Source organism: Mesocricetus auratus, unplaced genomic scaffold (assembly GCF_017639785.1).
Source record: "Mesocricetus auratus isolate SY011 unplaced genomic scaffold, BCM_Maur_2.0 Super-Scaffold_100007, whole genome shotgun sequence".
NCBI lineage: Eukaryota > Metazoa > Chordata > Mammalia > Rodentia > Cricetidae > Mesocricetus > Mesocricetus auratus.
Window position 1 is genome coordinate 30,740,447 of NW_024429191.1, and position 14,978 is coordinate 30,755,424.

The 14,978-nt window shown below is 47.0% G+C and overlaps 1 protein-coding gene across 2 annotated transcripts in view; it reads left to right on the top strand.

The window, feature by feature from the left end:
- The window catches only part of Col23a1 (collagen type XXIII alpha 1 chain), a 276,998-nt gene that overhangs the window by 18,210 nt on the left and 243,810 nt on the right, over positions 1-14,978 (top strand). For both annotated transcript variants that reach the window (XM_040748557.1, XM_040748558.1), the window contains exon 2: positions 9,163-9,229. In XM_040748557.1, the coding sequence (XP_040604491.1) occupies positions 9,163-9,229 (67 nt within the window). The remainder of the gene's footprint in view (positions 1-9,162; positions 9,230-14,978) is intronic.

The following is a 14,978-nucleotide window of genomic DNA, read 5'->3' on the forward strand; positions in this document are numbered from 1 at the left end:
CCACCGCGCGCGCGCGTGTGTGTGTGTGTGTGTGTGTGTGTGTGTGTGTGTGTGTGTGTGTGTGTGTGTGTGTGGTGCAGGTGTGCCTGTCATGTCACACTTACAGAGGTCAGAGGACATCCTTTGGGAGCTGGTCCTCTCCTTCCACCCTGGGTTACAGGGTTCAAACTGAAGTTGTCGAGCTTGTTCATCACCCGCTGAGCCATCTCGATGTCCCCCAGCTACCGGCTCTTACTGCTCATCATCTTTGTTCTACTGAGATTCTTGGATAAATGGATTTGTAGCTTTTGTCTCATTAGAAAATGTCCTTGAGCCGGGCAGTGGTGGCACACGCCTTTAATCCCAGCACTTGGGAGGCAGAGGCAGGCGGATCTCTGTGAGTTCGAGGCCGGGCTGGACTGATAGCCTCTGAAACAATACAGAGAAACCCTGTCTTGTAAAAACCAAAAAAGAAAAGAAAAAGAAAAGAAAAAAAAATGTCCTTGAGCGTGGCCTCCTCAGATATTTCTTTCTACCCCTTCTCTGGTGGCTCCACTCCACGTAGTTAGCCTCTCAAAACCCCATAACCTCTCTTGTCTTTTTTCCCTTTTTCAAGAGTTCTTTCTGTGTTCATTCTAAATGCTCTCTATTGTCTCCAGGTCCACTGGTCTTCTCTTCTGCAGTTAATCTGCCACTGATTCCCCCACCATGTTCTTCATCTTAGACATGGCCGTTTTCACCTCCACGATTCTAATTTGGGTCTTTGTAATGTCTTTGGTGTTTCCCTTCTTGAACACATGCCCTCAGTTGCAGTAGTTGTCTTATGTCTTCGTGCTAATCCAACATCTGTGGCCATTGTGGAGTTTTGATTAATTGATTTTTCTCATCCTGGACCCGATTTTCCTGGTGGTAATTTTTAGTGAGTGCTGGCATTTCAGAGTTTCTATAAATATTCATGGGTTTTGCTGTCACTGCTCAAGGTACAGCTTTAGGGGCTGACAGGGGAGCTCAATGGTTGTTTGCTGAAATTACATTTTAGTATGTGTGTCCATCCGTGTGTGTATGGGTGGGGTGTCTCTCTGTGTATCTGTGTGTGTGCATATGTGTGTGTGTATGTAACAATGGTTGTTTGCTGAAATTACATTTTAGTATATGTGTCCATCCGTGTGCGTATGGGGGGTGTCTCTCTGTGTATCTGTGTGTGTGTATCTGTTTGTGTGTGAGGGGGGTGATGTTCTGTGGCACAGGTATGGAGGTCAGAGGAAAACTTGCTGGAGTCAGGTTCTCTCCTTCTGTTATGTGAGTCCCAAGGTTGAACTTAGGTTGTCAGACTTTGCAGCAAGTCTCTTTACCTACTGAGCCATCCTGGGCCCATAGCTCAGTCTGAGGAGTACTTGCCAAGCATGCATGGGACAATCCCCAACACTGCAAAACTGAACATCCTGGATCATGCCCGTAATTCCAGCTCTTGAGAGGCAGAGGCAGGGAAACGGGAAGTTCAAGGTCATCCTTAGCTACTGAGGGAAATCAGGGCCAGCATGGGCTAGAGATCAAAACAAACATAGAAAAAATAACCTTAAAAAAAAGAAATGTAGCTCAGTTTCAGATATAGTGAGTCCATTGTGCTGACAACAGAGGAGGATGGCATAGGACAGTGGTTCAGTGTGGCCTTTGATAACATGTGTTGCACATGCCACAGTAGGCATGCTCACATCAGTATCACTACAAACACGTGTGTGAGGTGTGTGCTGTGACCACAGTGAGGACGTCACTAGACAAGTTGGATGTTTTAGCTCCACTGCAGTGTTACAGGGACACTCGTGTGTGCCAGTGTGGTACACAACCTCACCTGAGATGGTGTCCCCTCCTGCTGAGGCAGGGCCCTCCCGATGCCTGGTGTGGTGTATTTTGGAGAGTTGCTTTATGGAGTCTGCTCTGGACTCAGTGTCCTTTGCTTCCCTGAGTGTGTTCTAGCTGCCGTTCCCTGTAGTCCCCTCCAGTAGTCCTTTGACCCTAGGTAGTTCCTTCACCCACTTCCTCTCACTGCTGCTTTACTGCTACCCAGATGGGCCCTCAGAAGATCTCTGTGGCTGTCTCACGGGACAGACATGCCCTCCCAGGGATGACTTTGGCTCCCCACTGGGCACTTCCTGCTTTCCTTTTTGGATGGCAGTAAACCTGCCTCTCATTACCCTGAGTTTATGTCCTTTTTTTCAGCTCTAATATGCATGTAAAGCATTTTCAGGGCTGTTTATCCACAGCCCTGTGAGAAACAGCTTAGCCAACCAGAGCACATGGTTTATGTATAATTTCTTTTGTCTTTACAGTTTGCAAAGTTGCTTTTGCCAGCCACACCCCTCACCTTCTCCAAGGTCCTAACATACGCTAATTCTCCTTTACTCATGGCTTTGCTTTCCGTAATTCAAGTTCCCGTGACTAATGACAGTCTGAATATAATGCATAAAAGCCAAAACTTCAGAAGGAAGCTGCTCCCGAGTCTTCGGCTGCACGCTGCTCTGAGTGATGAAATCTCACACCATCCTGCTGATTTTAGGATGTGAATCATGGTTTCCTCCACCGCATCTACAGGCATCTACACGGTCTGTGCTACCGACCTGCCATTTCCATGGCTCGATGACCTAGAATCATACAACCATCCTCCTGAGGAAGCGTCCGAAGGTCACTAGTAACCTAACCTGTGTCACAATGCCTGTATCATTCTCCTTGGTCATCTCATCACGTGGGCAATGCATTATGTCATGGAGCATCCCAAAAATGACAGGACAGCACAATCCAACATTCTGAGAGAGCACAGCATTATTTACATGTTTTGTTACAGTGTTGTTGTAGTTGTCCTATTTTATTGTTAGTTACTACGGGTCTCTTTTCTCCCCTGTGAACTTTGTAAGTGTGTGCAGAAAACTGTTGTTTCTATAGGATTTGGTACTATTTGCAGTTTTAGGCATCCACTGAGGCTCGTGGTGTGCATTCCTTCAGAAGAGGGAGGACACGGAGCAGTGTTAATACAGTTAGATTTATTGGTCATAGCTCACCTTCTGTCTTGGGAGTCCCTGGCTTCCTGGGTGACTTTTGGTTTTAGTTGGTGTCCGGCCATTGAAGTCCATGCTCTCTGATGTTCAGCCATTGCTTTTGACCAGTTCATAATCACATTCCCCTCTGTGATGATGGAACACACGTGTTCCATACATGCAGACTCAGCAACCTGTGTGATCTGTACTCAGTGTCTTCCTCTCACCAGCCTTTCTCAGACATAGACCTGATTTCTATCAGAATAGTTTTAGGGGACATGTGTGTATGTGTGGGTGTATACTCAGGAGTGTGTGTGTGTGTGTGTGTGTGTGTGTGTGTGTGTGCACATAGTGTGTGTACTCGGAGGGCAGAGTTCCATCTCAGGTGTCATTCCTCAGAAGCACTCCATCTTGTTCTCAGGGTTCACTGATTTGGCTAAGATGGTGTCCCAACAAGCTCTGGGGACCTGCCTGTCATTGCTTTCCCAGTACTGGCATTGCAAGCATGCACTTACAGTGCATCTAGCTTTCTGTATGGATGCCAGGGAATTGAACTCAGGTACTCCTGCTTGCATAGTAAGCATTTTATCAACTGAACTGGCCCAGCAGCTCCCAGGGGCTGGCTTTTGGGAGACATGAAAATTGCTTGGAAACAGAAGTCATCTTGCTTTGGCTTGCAGTCAGCTGATACCAAGACTTGGATCTAGACCCAATACTTCCCTCCGAGTCTCAATTTTCCCATCTGTAAATGGGTATGGCCAGGAGAGCTGAAGACTATTGGCACAGTGCCTGCCATATACGAATCTTTAGTCGTGATGACACTTCAGTGCTACTGTCACCGTCAGCATCAGTGGCTTGTCGGTGTTTGGAGTGGTGGGGAAATTCTGCACCCCACATCGGTGCTGGCAATGATGGTGCCTGTGTATATCTTTCCTCTTGGGGGAGGAAGGAGGGCAGAGAATGTGGTTTGATCCCAGCTAGGCCTTTATTCTGCTATTTGTGGAACCTGTATTCTATCTGGACTGATCCTGCAGTGGACTTTGCTGTCTTTATTTTAAAAAACAACCCTCGGTTGAGTATGATGGCTCATGTCTGTAGTTCCAGCACTTGGGAGGTGGAAGCAGGAGGATCCAGAGTTCAAAGGCATCCTCACCTACACAGGTACTTTGAGGTCTGGAGTATCTGAAATTCTGTCTCAAAACAAAAAATTGACTGAGCATTATAGCACACGCCTTTAATCCCATACTTGGGGGGCAGAGGCAGGTGGATTCTTGTGAGTTCTTGGCCAGCCTGGTCTATATATGGAATTCCAGACTGACATTGCTATACAATGAGACCTAGTCTCCAAAAAAAAAAAAAGCCCCCACAGGGCAATCTCAGAAGCCCCTCTTGGCCTTTGTGCTTCTTCTAAGGTTTTTATATTCTTCTGAGGAGACTACACAAGATCGACAAAGAATTTCTAAAGGTTGATTTTTTTTCTGGTGTTGAAAATCAAGCAGCATGCTAGGCAAATGTTCTACTACTGAACATGCCTAGAAAAGGGGGAAGAGGTGTGCATATCTGTGTGTGTGTGTGTGTGTGTGTGTGCTCATGCATGTATTCACACGTGTTCTCATGCATGTGGAAGCCTGAGATTGACATCAGGTGCCCCTGCTTGATGTCCTGAGGCTCTTGAATCTTCAGCTTGCCACTTCAGCTAGCCTAGCTATGCAACTTGCTCTGGGGATCCCCACCTCTACTTCCCTTGAGCTGAGGTTACAGGTGGACTGCCATGTCCACCCAGCATTTATATGACGATCTCAACTCCAGTCCTCACCCTTGCACGCCAAGTGCTGCTGAACCGCCTGCCCAAACCCAGAATTAACCCTTTAAAGAAACACACCACTGCTGCAGCCTCCGCTGTGTTCTGTTTGGATGGTATTCGGGTCATATGACAAACCTGATTCCTTGTCACACTCCTTCCCAATGCTGCTTCCTGACCTTAATGGCTTTATCAGGGGAATCTCCATTCTTCCCTAACCCATCCCCCACTGCCCAATGGTTTCTCCATAAATAACTCTTTTGTTTCTTTTCTTTTTCTTTTTTTGCTTTTGTTGATTTACTTCTTGGGGTTTATTTTGGAGAAAATTCCCTAGAGTATGGATTTTCAGCCAAAAGATAGGAATGTTTTATGGTTTCATTTACAGCATGTCACAAAAATAAATCATTGCATACTTTTAGTGTTGTTTTCTTTTTATCTTTGGACTGGGGTCTCACTGTGTCGTCCAGGCTGGTCTAGAATTCCTGGATTCAAGCAATCCTGCCTCATACCCCACAAGAGCAGAGTAGCTGGGGCTACAGGTGTGAGCCACATTCAGTTCAACTCTTTTAAAAAAAAGATTTATTTTAATGATTTTTAAAGTGTGTGTGTACAGGTGCCTGCAGAGGCCAGATAAGTCGAATGTTCCTGGCACTGGAGTTATAGGTGGGTGTGGCTGCCTGACACAGTTACTGGGAATCAAACTCCCATTCTCTGGAAGAGCAGTACATGCTCTTAACCGATGAGCCTCTCTCCAGCCCCACCAACTCAATGTTTTCTTGTGTGCTGATCTGATTTGTCCATCCATTCAAAGCCATTTGAGGATGTGATCAAATGTTTTGAGCTCTTACAGGCCATTAATAAACTCATCAACAGATCACAGTTGAAAATTGAGATTTTCTCTCATTCATTCTCCCCCTGTGAGTTGCGTCCAAATTCCGTTTTCCTTCTCTGGGATTCTGGAGAGGAACACCCCCAAATCCTCTCTTGTCTGTTCTCAGAAATTCATCCTATATCTGCTCTGCAAAGAAGGCCATGTTTGCGTATGGAAACCCAGGTCCGTATTGTATGCAGATGCTGGGGTGCTGCCAGATAACTGAATGTAAAGAGTTGAGCCCTTTAAATCATGTTTTAGAAGCCTGGACACAAAAGAAGAGTCTCTTAGAATTTAAAAAGGAAAAAAAGCATAAAGATTTTGGGTTTGAGTTTCCAAATCAAACATTTCCTGTGGAGTTCAGCTGTGTTTCCAAACTCTTGGATGGGGAGGGGCTGGAGTTGAGGGAGGGAGGGAGGGAGGGAGGGAAGCGTAGAACTCAGAGATCAAACTGCATGTTCATGACCCAGTGAGAAAGCTAAATGCATACAGGGAGGTAGAATAAAGCACAACATATAAACTCAATCCCAGTGACCCGGGACACTCCCGACAGCCTTAGCCAGGAGCGATTCTTCTCTCATGCGTGATTCCCAAGTGGGCTTTTATTTTCAGATGAGCACAGCTTTAAAATCATCGTGTGCCCCTCAGCTCTTGCCCATTTGGAGAGCAATCCAGGTGTGATGGGTGTTGTTGAAAGGTCACCTTCAACACCTGATGCTTTGTTGGGAAGGGGACGAAGGAGGCCTCCCTGCTGCTGCGTCTAGCTTGGAGAGCTTCCTGCACAGTGGACCACTGCCGACTGCAGGTCTGAATTCTTTCTTGTTGAAAACTGCTGCCATATAGTGTCTGCAGAGGCTGTGGAGAAAGAGTCCTGAGGTCCTTCTCAGGCCTGCAGTTTCTGTGCAGGTTCTCCCCAGTCAGCCGGGACAGGAGGGAATGTCCTGGTACACAGGCCTCAGCCCCTCGGCGAGACTGGCCGTAGGAGATGGCTGATATTCGCTGCTGTCCCTGATGGAGCAGGTTTCCTGCTAAGGGCTGGGAGCTACAGGGGCTTCTGGAGGTTGGGCCTGTCTTACAGGGCCTAACTTGGGTGCTCTGGACTATGCAGAAGTGGAGGTCCAGAGGGAGCTGAGAGTCTGATGCCCACAGACCTAGGATCTGATTCCTGGGACAGACCGAGGGTCTTGGGAGGCCAGGGAAGTGGGCTGAGGACAAAGTGGCCACACTCAAGTGCTCCCTGGCTGTCCTGGTACTGTGAGGTGTTCACGGCCTGCCCAGCCACCCTCCTGTTCCTTGTTATTTGTTCCAGCCCAGCCTTCTGAGGAGGAGCTTTGAGGATAGCTTCCAGACCACCGAGAGTGTGCCTAACAGGCTTTAGACTCTGACTGTTGGTCTTGGGCTGCCCTAGCCAGAGGCACCTTGGGGTTGACTGGGGTCGGATGTCCTGTGAAACCCCAACTTGGTACTGTTAGAGAAGAAAGGTTTGGGGCTGGAGAGATGGCCCACTGGGTGAAGAGCCTGCTATGAAAGCATGGGAACAGAGGCTGGATCTCTATCACCCATGCAAAGGAGTCTAGGGTGGCCACCCACACCTCTAACCTCAGCACCGAGTGGGGAGGTCCCTGAGGCTCCCCAGTCAGCTGGTCTCACCAAAACATGGAGCTTCTGCTTCAGTGAGAGAGTTTAGGAGACAATACCTGATGTTGTCCTCTTGTTTCTATACATGTGTGCAGCACACACAGGAACACACACGCATACACAGGGGATCCTTGTTAAAGCACTGAATGGCAGCAGCAATTCTAAACAAAGCATAGGAAGGGGTTTTATAGCCAAGGACCAGGGTGAGCAGCCAGTAGAACAAGTGGCCAAACTCACCACATGGGAGCAGGACTTTTGCTGAAGACAGGCCAGGGTGCACAGACACCACCTGGAAGCTGATGGAATGTGAGGAACCTCACAGGGCTCTGGAATAGTCAGATACCAAGGCTGGGGTTGGGGCTGCTAAGCTGACTTAGCGGGACTCATGGCTAGCACTGGATTTTACAAGGAAGCACAAATGAACCCAGGAGAAGGCTCAGAAGATTCATTTTATTTGACCAAGCAGAGAAACTCACCCCCATCCTTGTTCCCCTTATACTTCCTGTAGAACAGTGCTTAAAAATTACCTCTCAGAGCTGGGTAATGGTGGGGCACAACTTTAATCCCAGTACTCAGGAGGCAGAGACAGGCAGATCTCTGTGAGTTCCAGGCCAGCTTGGTCTACAAAGCTACACAGAGAAACTCTATCTTGGAAAAAAAATTTATTTTTGGTATGTGCATGTGTTGTTTGGTGTGTGCACCAAAGATAAACATGGGTGTCTGTGAGGCCTGAAGAGGGCATCAGGTCCCCTGGAGCAGGAGTTCCAGGTGGTTGTGAGCTGCCTGATGTGAGTCCTCTGTAAGAGCAGCAAGTGCTCATAAGCACTGAGCCATCTCTCCAGCTCCTTAATTTACATCTCTGTTTAAACCTGAAGCACAAGTACTAACTCTGTCTGGTAAATGCACCATACAACTCAAGTTAGCAGATTACAACTTTTGCTTTGTTGGCTTTTAGGGTTCCTGACTAACCTCCCCCACCCCACGCCCCAAAAGAAGAGTTAATGCCCTCTGTATCCTTTTAGGACTTGAGCCCTGGCTCATCTGATGAGATGGTGGGCCAGTCCCTTTTCTCTAAGTCTGGCTTCTTCCAAGCTCACATCTCCTCACTTAGGATGACTCTAATTCCAGCCTCAGAAGTTGCCCTATGGCTGGGTAGCTCAGTGATGCAGCATGTGCTTAGCCGGCAGGAGGTTCTGGATTCAATTCCCAGCAACCAAAGATTTGCCAGGAGTTCAAACCAGGCCGCGGGCACACCAGAGCTGTCTCTGTGAGTTACCACAGGAGCATGCCATCCCTGTGGAGTTCCTTTTCTTCTCTCCCAAGTCCAGCACAGGGCTGGGCATGCATGGAGACTTTTGTTAAATTCTGCTGAACCAAATTATCTAGGCCAGGGATCCCCTGGGAAGGAAGAAAGGAAAATGTCATAGTGAATTAGGCCGGGGGCCCCGAGACTGCAGGAGAGAGGTTCTGTGGAGACTCCTGGGTGAGGAGAAGACAGCTCTTGGGCACCCAGAGAGCTGCTGCCAGGGCCAGATTTAACCACCAAAGCCTCTCCCGTATGCCCTCCTTTCAGCTTCCCTTGCCTGGCAGGAAGCCACCTCTGTTGCTTTTTCTATTGTGCTTGAACGTGCAGCCCGGCAGAAATCTGACGCCTTCTACTGAGGCATCATCAGTAATATTCAGAATTGTTCAATTAGAAAACTGCCTGTAGAATTTAATGACCTTTTAAGAAGCGTTTTGGGAAATACCACTGCCACTGTAGATCATTCGGCACTGTTGTGGAGTTTTCCACTTCTCTGTTCTGCAACTGATCTTTTCTCCCAACTTTTGTCTTCTTGGTTCAGAAGCTGGATGGAGTCGCCAAGCTCCGGACAGTTCGGGAAGCCCCCTCCGAGTGCATCTGTCCCCCAGGTAAGTGACAGTTTGTTCCTTGCTAGCTCCTGACATCTGGAGGCCTGGCGCATCTCCTCCCTGCCACGTGGTTATTAAATGTTCAGGTCACCCTCAACCGAGAGGAGGGTCTGGTGCTCCAGGCTGTGGTCCTCTGGGGACCATCTTGGAATGTTTCCTTCTTGGCTTCCTCCGGAGCTGGTTTGTCAAAAACTCCAGCCACATTGGCTGGAGCTCTCAGGAAGTATTAAAACTGGCTTCAAATAAGGGCTTTGTGGTGGGAAAGTACCAGCCCTCTGAATGAGTGCATGGTATGAAATGGAGGAGACACCCTCCCTTCACGACGGCTGTGAGCCGAGCTCTGATTGGCGCAGGGAGGGAACAACTGGTGAACCTGCAATTTGTTTTTGTTGTTGTTACTTTGGGTATTGGAAGAGGAAGGGACCAGAAAAGTCAGTCTGGGGCATTTGGGTAATCAAGTCTCTGTTTTGCTGGTGTGGACTAGGAGGGCCATGGATAAAACCTGGGTTTCTGAGCGCCCCAATCATATGACTCAAATCCAGATGCTTGGGTGGGAAGGAGAACATGGAGCACTGTGTGACTATGGCCAAGAGTTTTGTGTGGAGTTCAAGGTTAGGCTGAGTCTTGCATAGGATGCTATGTGACACGGGGAGGGAGAGGCTAGTGGCAATATATCTCATGCAGGAAGGGTTTTGTTTGTGTGTGTGTACATATATGTTCATGTGTATGTGCACATGTATGTGGAGGTCAGAGGTTGGTGCTGGGTGAATTCTTCAGACACTGCCCACCTGATTTTTTGAGACAGGGTCTCTCACTGAACTTGAAGCTATGCTAGCTGACCAGGAGCTCCGGGACCCACTTGTGTCTGCCTCCCAGCACTGGGATGACAGTGAGTGCTAACCCACCAGCTTTTAGCATGGCACCTGAACTCGGGTCCTATGTTTGTATGGTTGGCACACCATCGACTGAGCCTTCTTCCCAGTCCTAAGCAGCAGCTTTTGCAACTGGTACAGAGCAGTTTACTCCAAGGTACTCAAAAAGCATCAGTGTCTCGGGTTAGGGACTACCTCTGCAAAGGTGGATCTGATGGGAAGTTCTGTCTCTGGACACAGTGGAAGATTTCACAGTTGACACTGAGGTTCTGAAAAGGAAAAATGATGTGGTCAGTAGTGACAACATCCATGGGTCAAATTCAGACATTATACTTAAATGGGGGAAATTTAGACCTACAAATGAATTTTCGGATGATCTATAAAATGTAAATGTGTAGAATGAGGTTATCTTTCTTTTCTTCCTTCCCTCTTTTCAAGTGTTATGTTGGGTGTAGTTCATCTCCATGGGCTCTGCTCTCTGAATTATCCTGTGATTAAGCCAAGTAGGGGTGTTAAAAATATCCTGTCATCATTTCCTAACAACTATACTATAGCAGCTGCTTATATATTATAGGTCATCTTGAGATGATTTAAATGTACATGAAGAGGTATATAGCCTATGCAAATACAATGTATATGGAAATATAATACAAATGTATATGTAAATGCAATGCTGTTTTATATAAATAACTTAAGCACCCTGTAGGGAGATAGACAGGTTCATTGAAGTACTCTCCCATGGATACCAAGAGACCCTTTTACATTTGTGTGATTTATGTGAATAAGTGTGGGGTGTTTTTAAGATTTTGTTTTCATTTGTGTGTGTACGCGTGCGCACACATGCGCGTGCACACACAGAGCCAGAAGAGGTTAATAGATCCCCTGGGGGTAGAATTATAGGTGGTTGTAGGCCACCTGAGGGGTGCTTGGAACCAAACTCTGGTCCTCTGGGAGAATAGCAAGCACTCACAACCACCGAGCATCTCTGCAGCCCCTATAAGTGTGTTTTTAAACTGGGAGGCACAGCCATTCGTGAGATATAGTTTCACACTTGGCAAAGCAGAATGTTGGATTTCTAAACTATTATAGAGTGGAATAAGAAATCCTAGGATGAAAGTTTGATTATTGGTGTTTGTAGGTGTGGCCTACAATGAGACTGTTGCCTGCCGTGCTTGCTAACAGAATCTTCACACGTCTCAAATAGGGGAGAGGGACGGAGAGAGGAGGAGGAAGCAGTGAGTGGGCACCCCACTCTCAAGTGCCATGCTTCAGCTGTCCTGAGGGCACCTGGATGCGATGCCGCAGCCAGTGCGACTCTAGGGGTACAGCAGTGTCATCTCACTGGGACACACTGCCTGCCTGTGTCCACATCTTGTCACCCCCAGTCCAAGTTCTCACTTTCAAGTCGTTCATCAGCACAAAGCCCACGTGGTCTGGCATGCGCTGCCCAAGACTAGAAAAGTCCTTCACTATAACTCCAGGGGCCTGAGTTTGTTCCCTCTCTTCAAAGTGCTGATCAAAGAGCCCCAAAGGCGCTGGAGGCTCAGAGGGCCCTCTGTGTCTGGGGTCCCCATCTGATCTGGGACACAGGCAGGTCACCACCCAGCTCCTTCCCACGGCCCAGGGAAACAGTGTAACCTTTTGTCAGATCCTACAGAGGGAAGGCAGATAAGCAGGGCGGGAGAAGGGCAGCACGTGTGTGTTGCCTGTTGTGAGCATTGTCTGTTGTGAGCATTGTCTGTTGTGAGCTGGCTGTGCAGGCGCCAAGCGGCATGGTGGGCTTCAGGCAGGAAGACGGCCCATCCCTTATGTCCAGATCTATTGTGGGAATAGGCTCTGTGGCTTCTGGTGGGTGAAGGGCCCTTGAACCTTCACCTCATCTACAAAAATGATACAGTACATCTGTCACTTCATCTACAAAATGATACAGTGTATCTGACTAGTTTCCTCAAAGAGATATTTAAATCCTAGTGTCTGGTTCTTAGGAATGAGACTTTATTTGAAAATAGGGTTTTTTCAGTGATCAGCAACGCCTTATCTGGTAGAGGATGCTCTTCAAGACCCCTAGTGGATGCCTGAAGCTTTGAATAGTATCAAATCCCGTTTATGTGTATGATATATATGCACTTCAACATATAGTGAATTTATATAATTGCATATACATAAATGTACGTTTTTTTCTACACATACATGCTATGCTGGATAGTCTTATGTCAATTTGACATAAGAGTTATCTGAAAGGAGGAAACCTTAATTAAGAAAATGCCTCCATAAGATACAGTTGCAAAACATTTTCTTAATTAATGATTGATGGAGAGGGCTCAGCCCATTGTGGGTGATGCCAAACCAGGGCTGGTAGTCCTGAGTTATGTAAGAAGATGGGCTAAGCAAGCCAGTAAGCAGCGCCTTTCCATAGCTTGTCATCAACCCCTGCCTCCAGGATCCAGCACTGTTTGCGTTCCTGTCCTGACTTCCTTCAGTGATGAACAGTGCCATGAAAGCGTATGCCCAATAAACCCTTTCCTCCCCAAGTTTCTTTGGTCATGGTGTTTCATCACAGCAATAGTAATCCTAACTAAGACACATACCTATGGTAAAGTTTGACTTATAGATTAGATATAGTGAGAGATAAACAACTGCTATTAAATACAATAGATATATTGTAATAGAGGGTATAGGAATAGGCTCTTTCTCTCTCAAAATGTCTTATCATACTCTTCTTTTTATCTAAAGGAAGCACTTTGTAGCTTTCCTTGGAATGTCCAGATCGTCAGCTCAATGCTCTTGCACCGTGAGACCAAAACTAAAATAAGGGTCACGTGAGCACCAGCACTGAGGTGCCAAGACAACCAATGTGGTGAGAAGGAGCAGGATTATGGGAGTCTTCATCTTGCCACTCAGGGTGCTATGTAGTTTAACATTCCTGAATTACTTATTTCTGGAATTTTCCATTTAAAGTTTCTAGATCTTGGTTGACAGTGGGCAGTTGAAAATGCAGAAAGTAAAATCTCAGAGATGGGAGTATGTAATAATTAAGATTAGCATCTTGCAGCAAGATTTTCCATGGTAAGGGTGGGTCCTATTCAGGGCCCTGCTGCCCTTAGAAGAGACTAGAGGGAAAGACACGAGACACAGGGATGCATAGTAAAAGACCACGTGTCAGTGCAACCAAGATGGGAGTGGTGTGACAGCAAACCAGGAAACACTAATTGTCCTCGAGGCTTTCAGAAGGAGCCATCCTGTAAACAACCAGAACTTCTGGCTTCCCGAGCCAGGAGGGGTCGTTTGTTCTTTTTATACACCTGATTTGTGGCAAATGTTGCTGCTACAGCCCTAGGGATGAAAACAGATGGGAGCAATAACCACCCCAAAGAAACCAAGCATGGAGGTGCATGTCAGTAACCCTGTGTGGGCAGTCCTCAGGCAACAGGTCCTATTGTTGAACTTTGGTGCCCACCTGCTCATCCATCACACAGTGAGCCTGTGCCGTTAGGTACCTGATGGCTGTCTGCACTTTTAGGTGTGTCGGTATCTTCTCTTCTTACTTTACATAGCCAAGTGTTTTGAAATGTAGTTGAAGTTTTAAAATGGGTATTTTTTTGAATGGGGTGTAAAACATGACATGCTGGGCAGTGGTGGTACACACCTTTCATCCCAGCACTCAGGAGGCAGAGGTGGGAAGATCTCTGTGAGTTCAAAGCCAGCCTGGTCTACAGAGTGAGTTCCAGGGCAGTCAGGACTACACAGAGAAACCCTGTCTTGAAAAACAGATAGATAGATAGATAGATAGATAGATAGATAGACAGACAGACAGACAGACAGACAGACAGACAGACAGACAGACAGCAGACTTGGAGCACTGCAAAAGGTTATGTTGTAGTACAGTCCTCTCACACACACCCAGATCCCCTCCCCATTTCAGACCCCCTCCCTTCATTAGGTTGCGGTATGTCCTTGTGATTAGGATATGAAGTGTCCCCCACAGGCTCATATGTTTAAACATCTGCTTCCCAGCAGGTGGTGCTATTTGGGATGGTTGTGGACCCTTTGTGGAGCCTTGCTGGAGGAAGTATATCACTAGAAGTGGGCCTTGAGGTTTTAGAGTCTGACCCCAGCTACTCTTGGCTGTCTGTTTCTTGAATACAGCCTGGATCTGATCAGCCAGTTTTGTGTTCTTGCTATCAAGCTTTTCATGCCTGTTGTCATGCTTCCCAGGCACAAGTGGCTCTAGCCTTCTGGATCTGTGAGCCACAATGAACTCTTTCTCCCCCAAGATGTTTTTGTCAGCATGGTTTATCACAGCAATAGCAAAGACACTAACACAGTCCTTCTAGAGAAGTCTGGCCCTGTGGAACATCTGCGATGCTGTATGTTTGCATTGTCTGATAGTGAAGCTGTGACAAACCACACGTGACTTTAATAATATGTAATTTTATTATTTATTTATGAGGGTGGTGCACATGAGTGCAGGTACCTGTAGAGGCCATATGGGAGTACCAGATCCCCTGGTGATGGAGTTATGGGTGGTTGTCAGCTGCCTGATGTGGGGGCTGGGAACAAACGTGGGTCCTCTTGAGACATGACTTGTGCAGCTGAGGACCTGAATTCTAAATTTTATTTTATTTTGACTAATTTTCATTTAAATCACCATTATGGCTGGTAGCTGCAGCATTAGAGACCCTGCTGCAGGGGTCATTTACATATACAGATGTTCCTTAACTTATGATTCTGCTACTTCCTAATAAACCCTAATAAAGTTGGAAATATTCTAAGAAATGGGCCTAATATAATTATCCTCTGAACATCATACCTTAGCCAGGCTTAGGTGTGCTCAGGACACATATGTGTGTTTGAAGTTGGGCAAAATCCTAGAACAA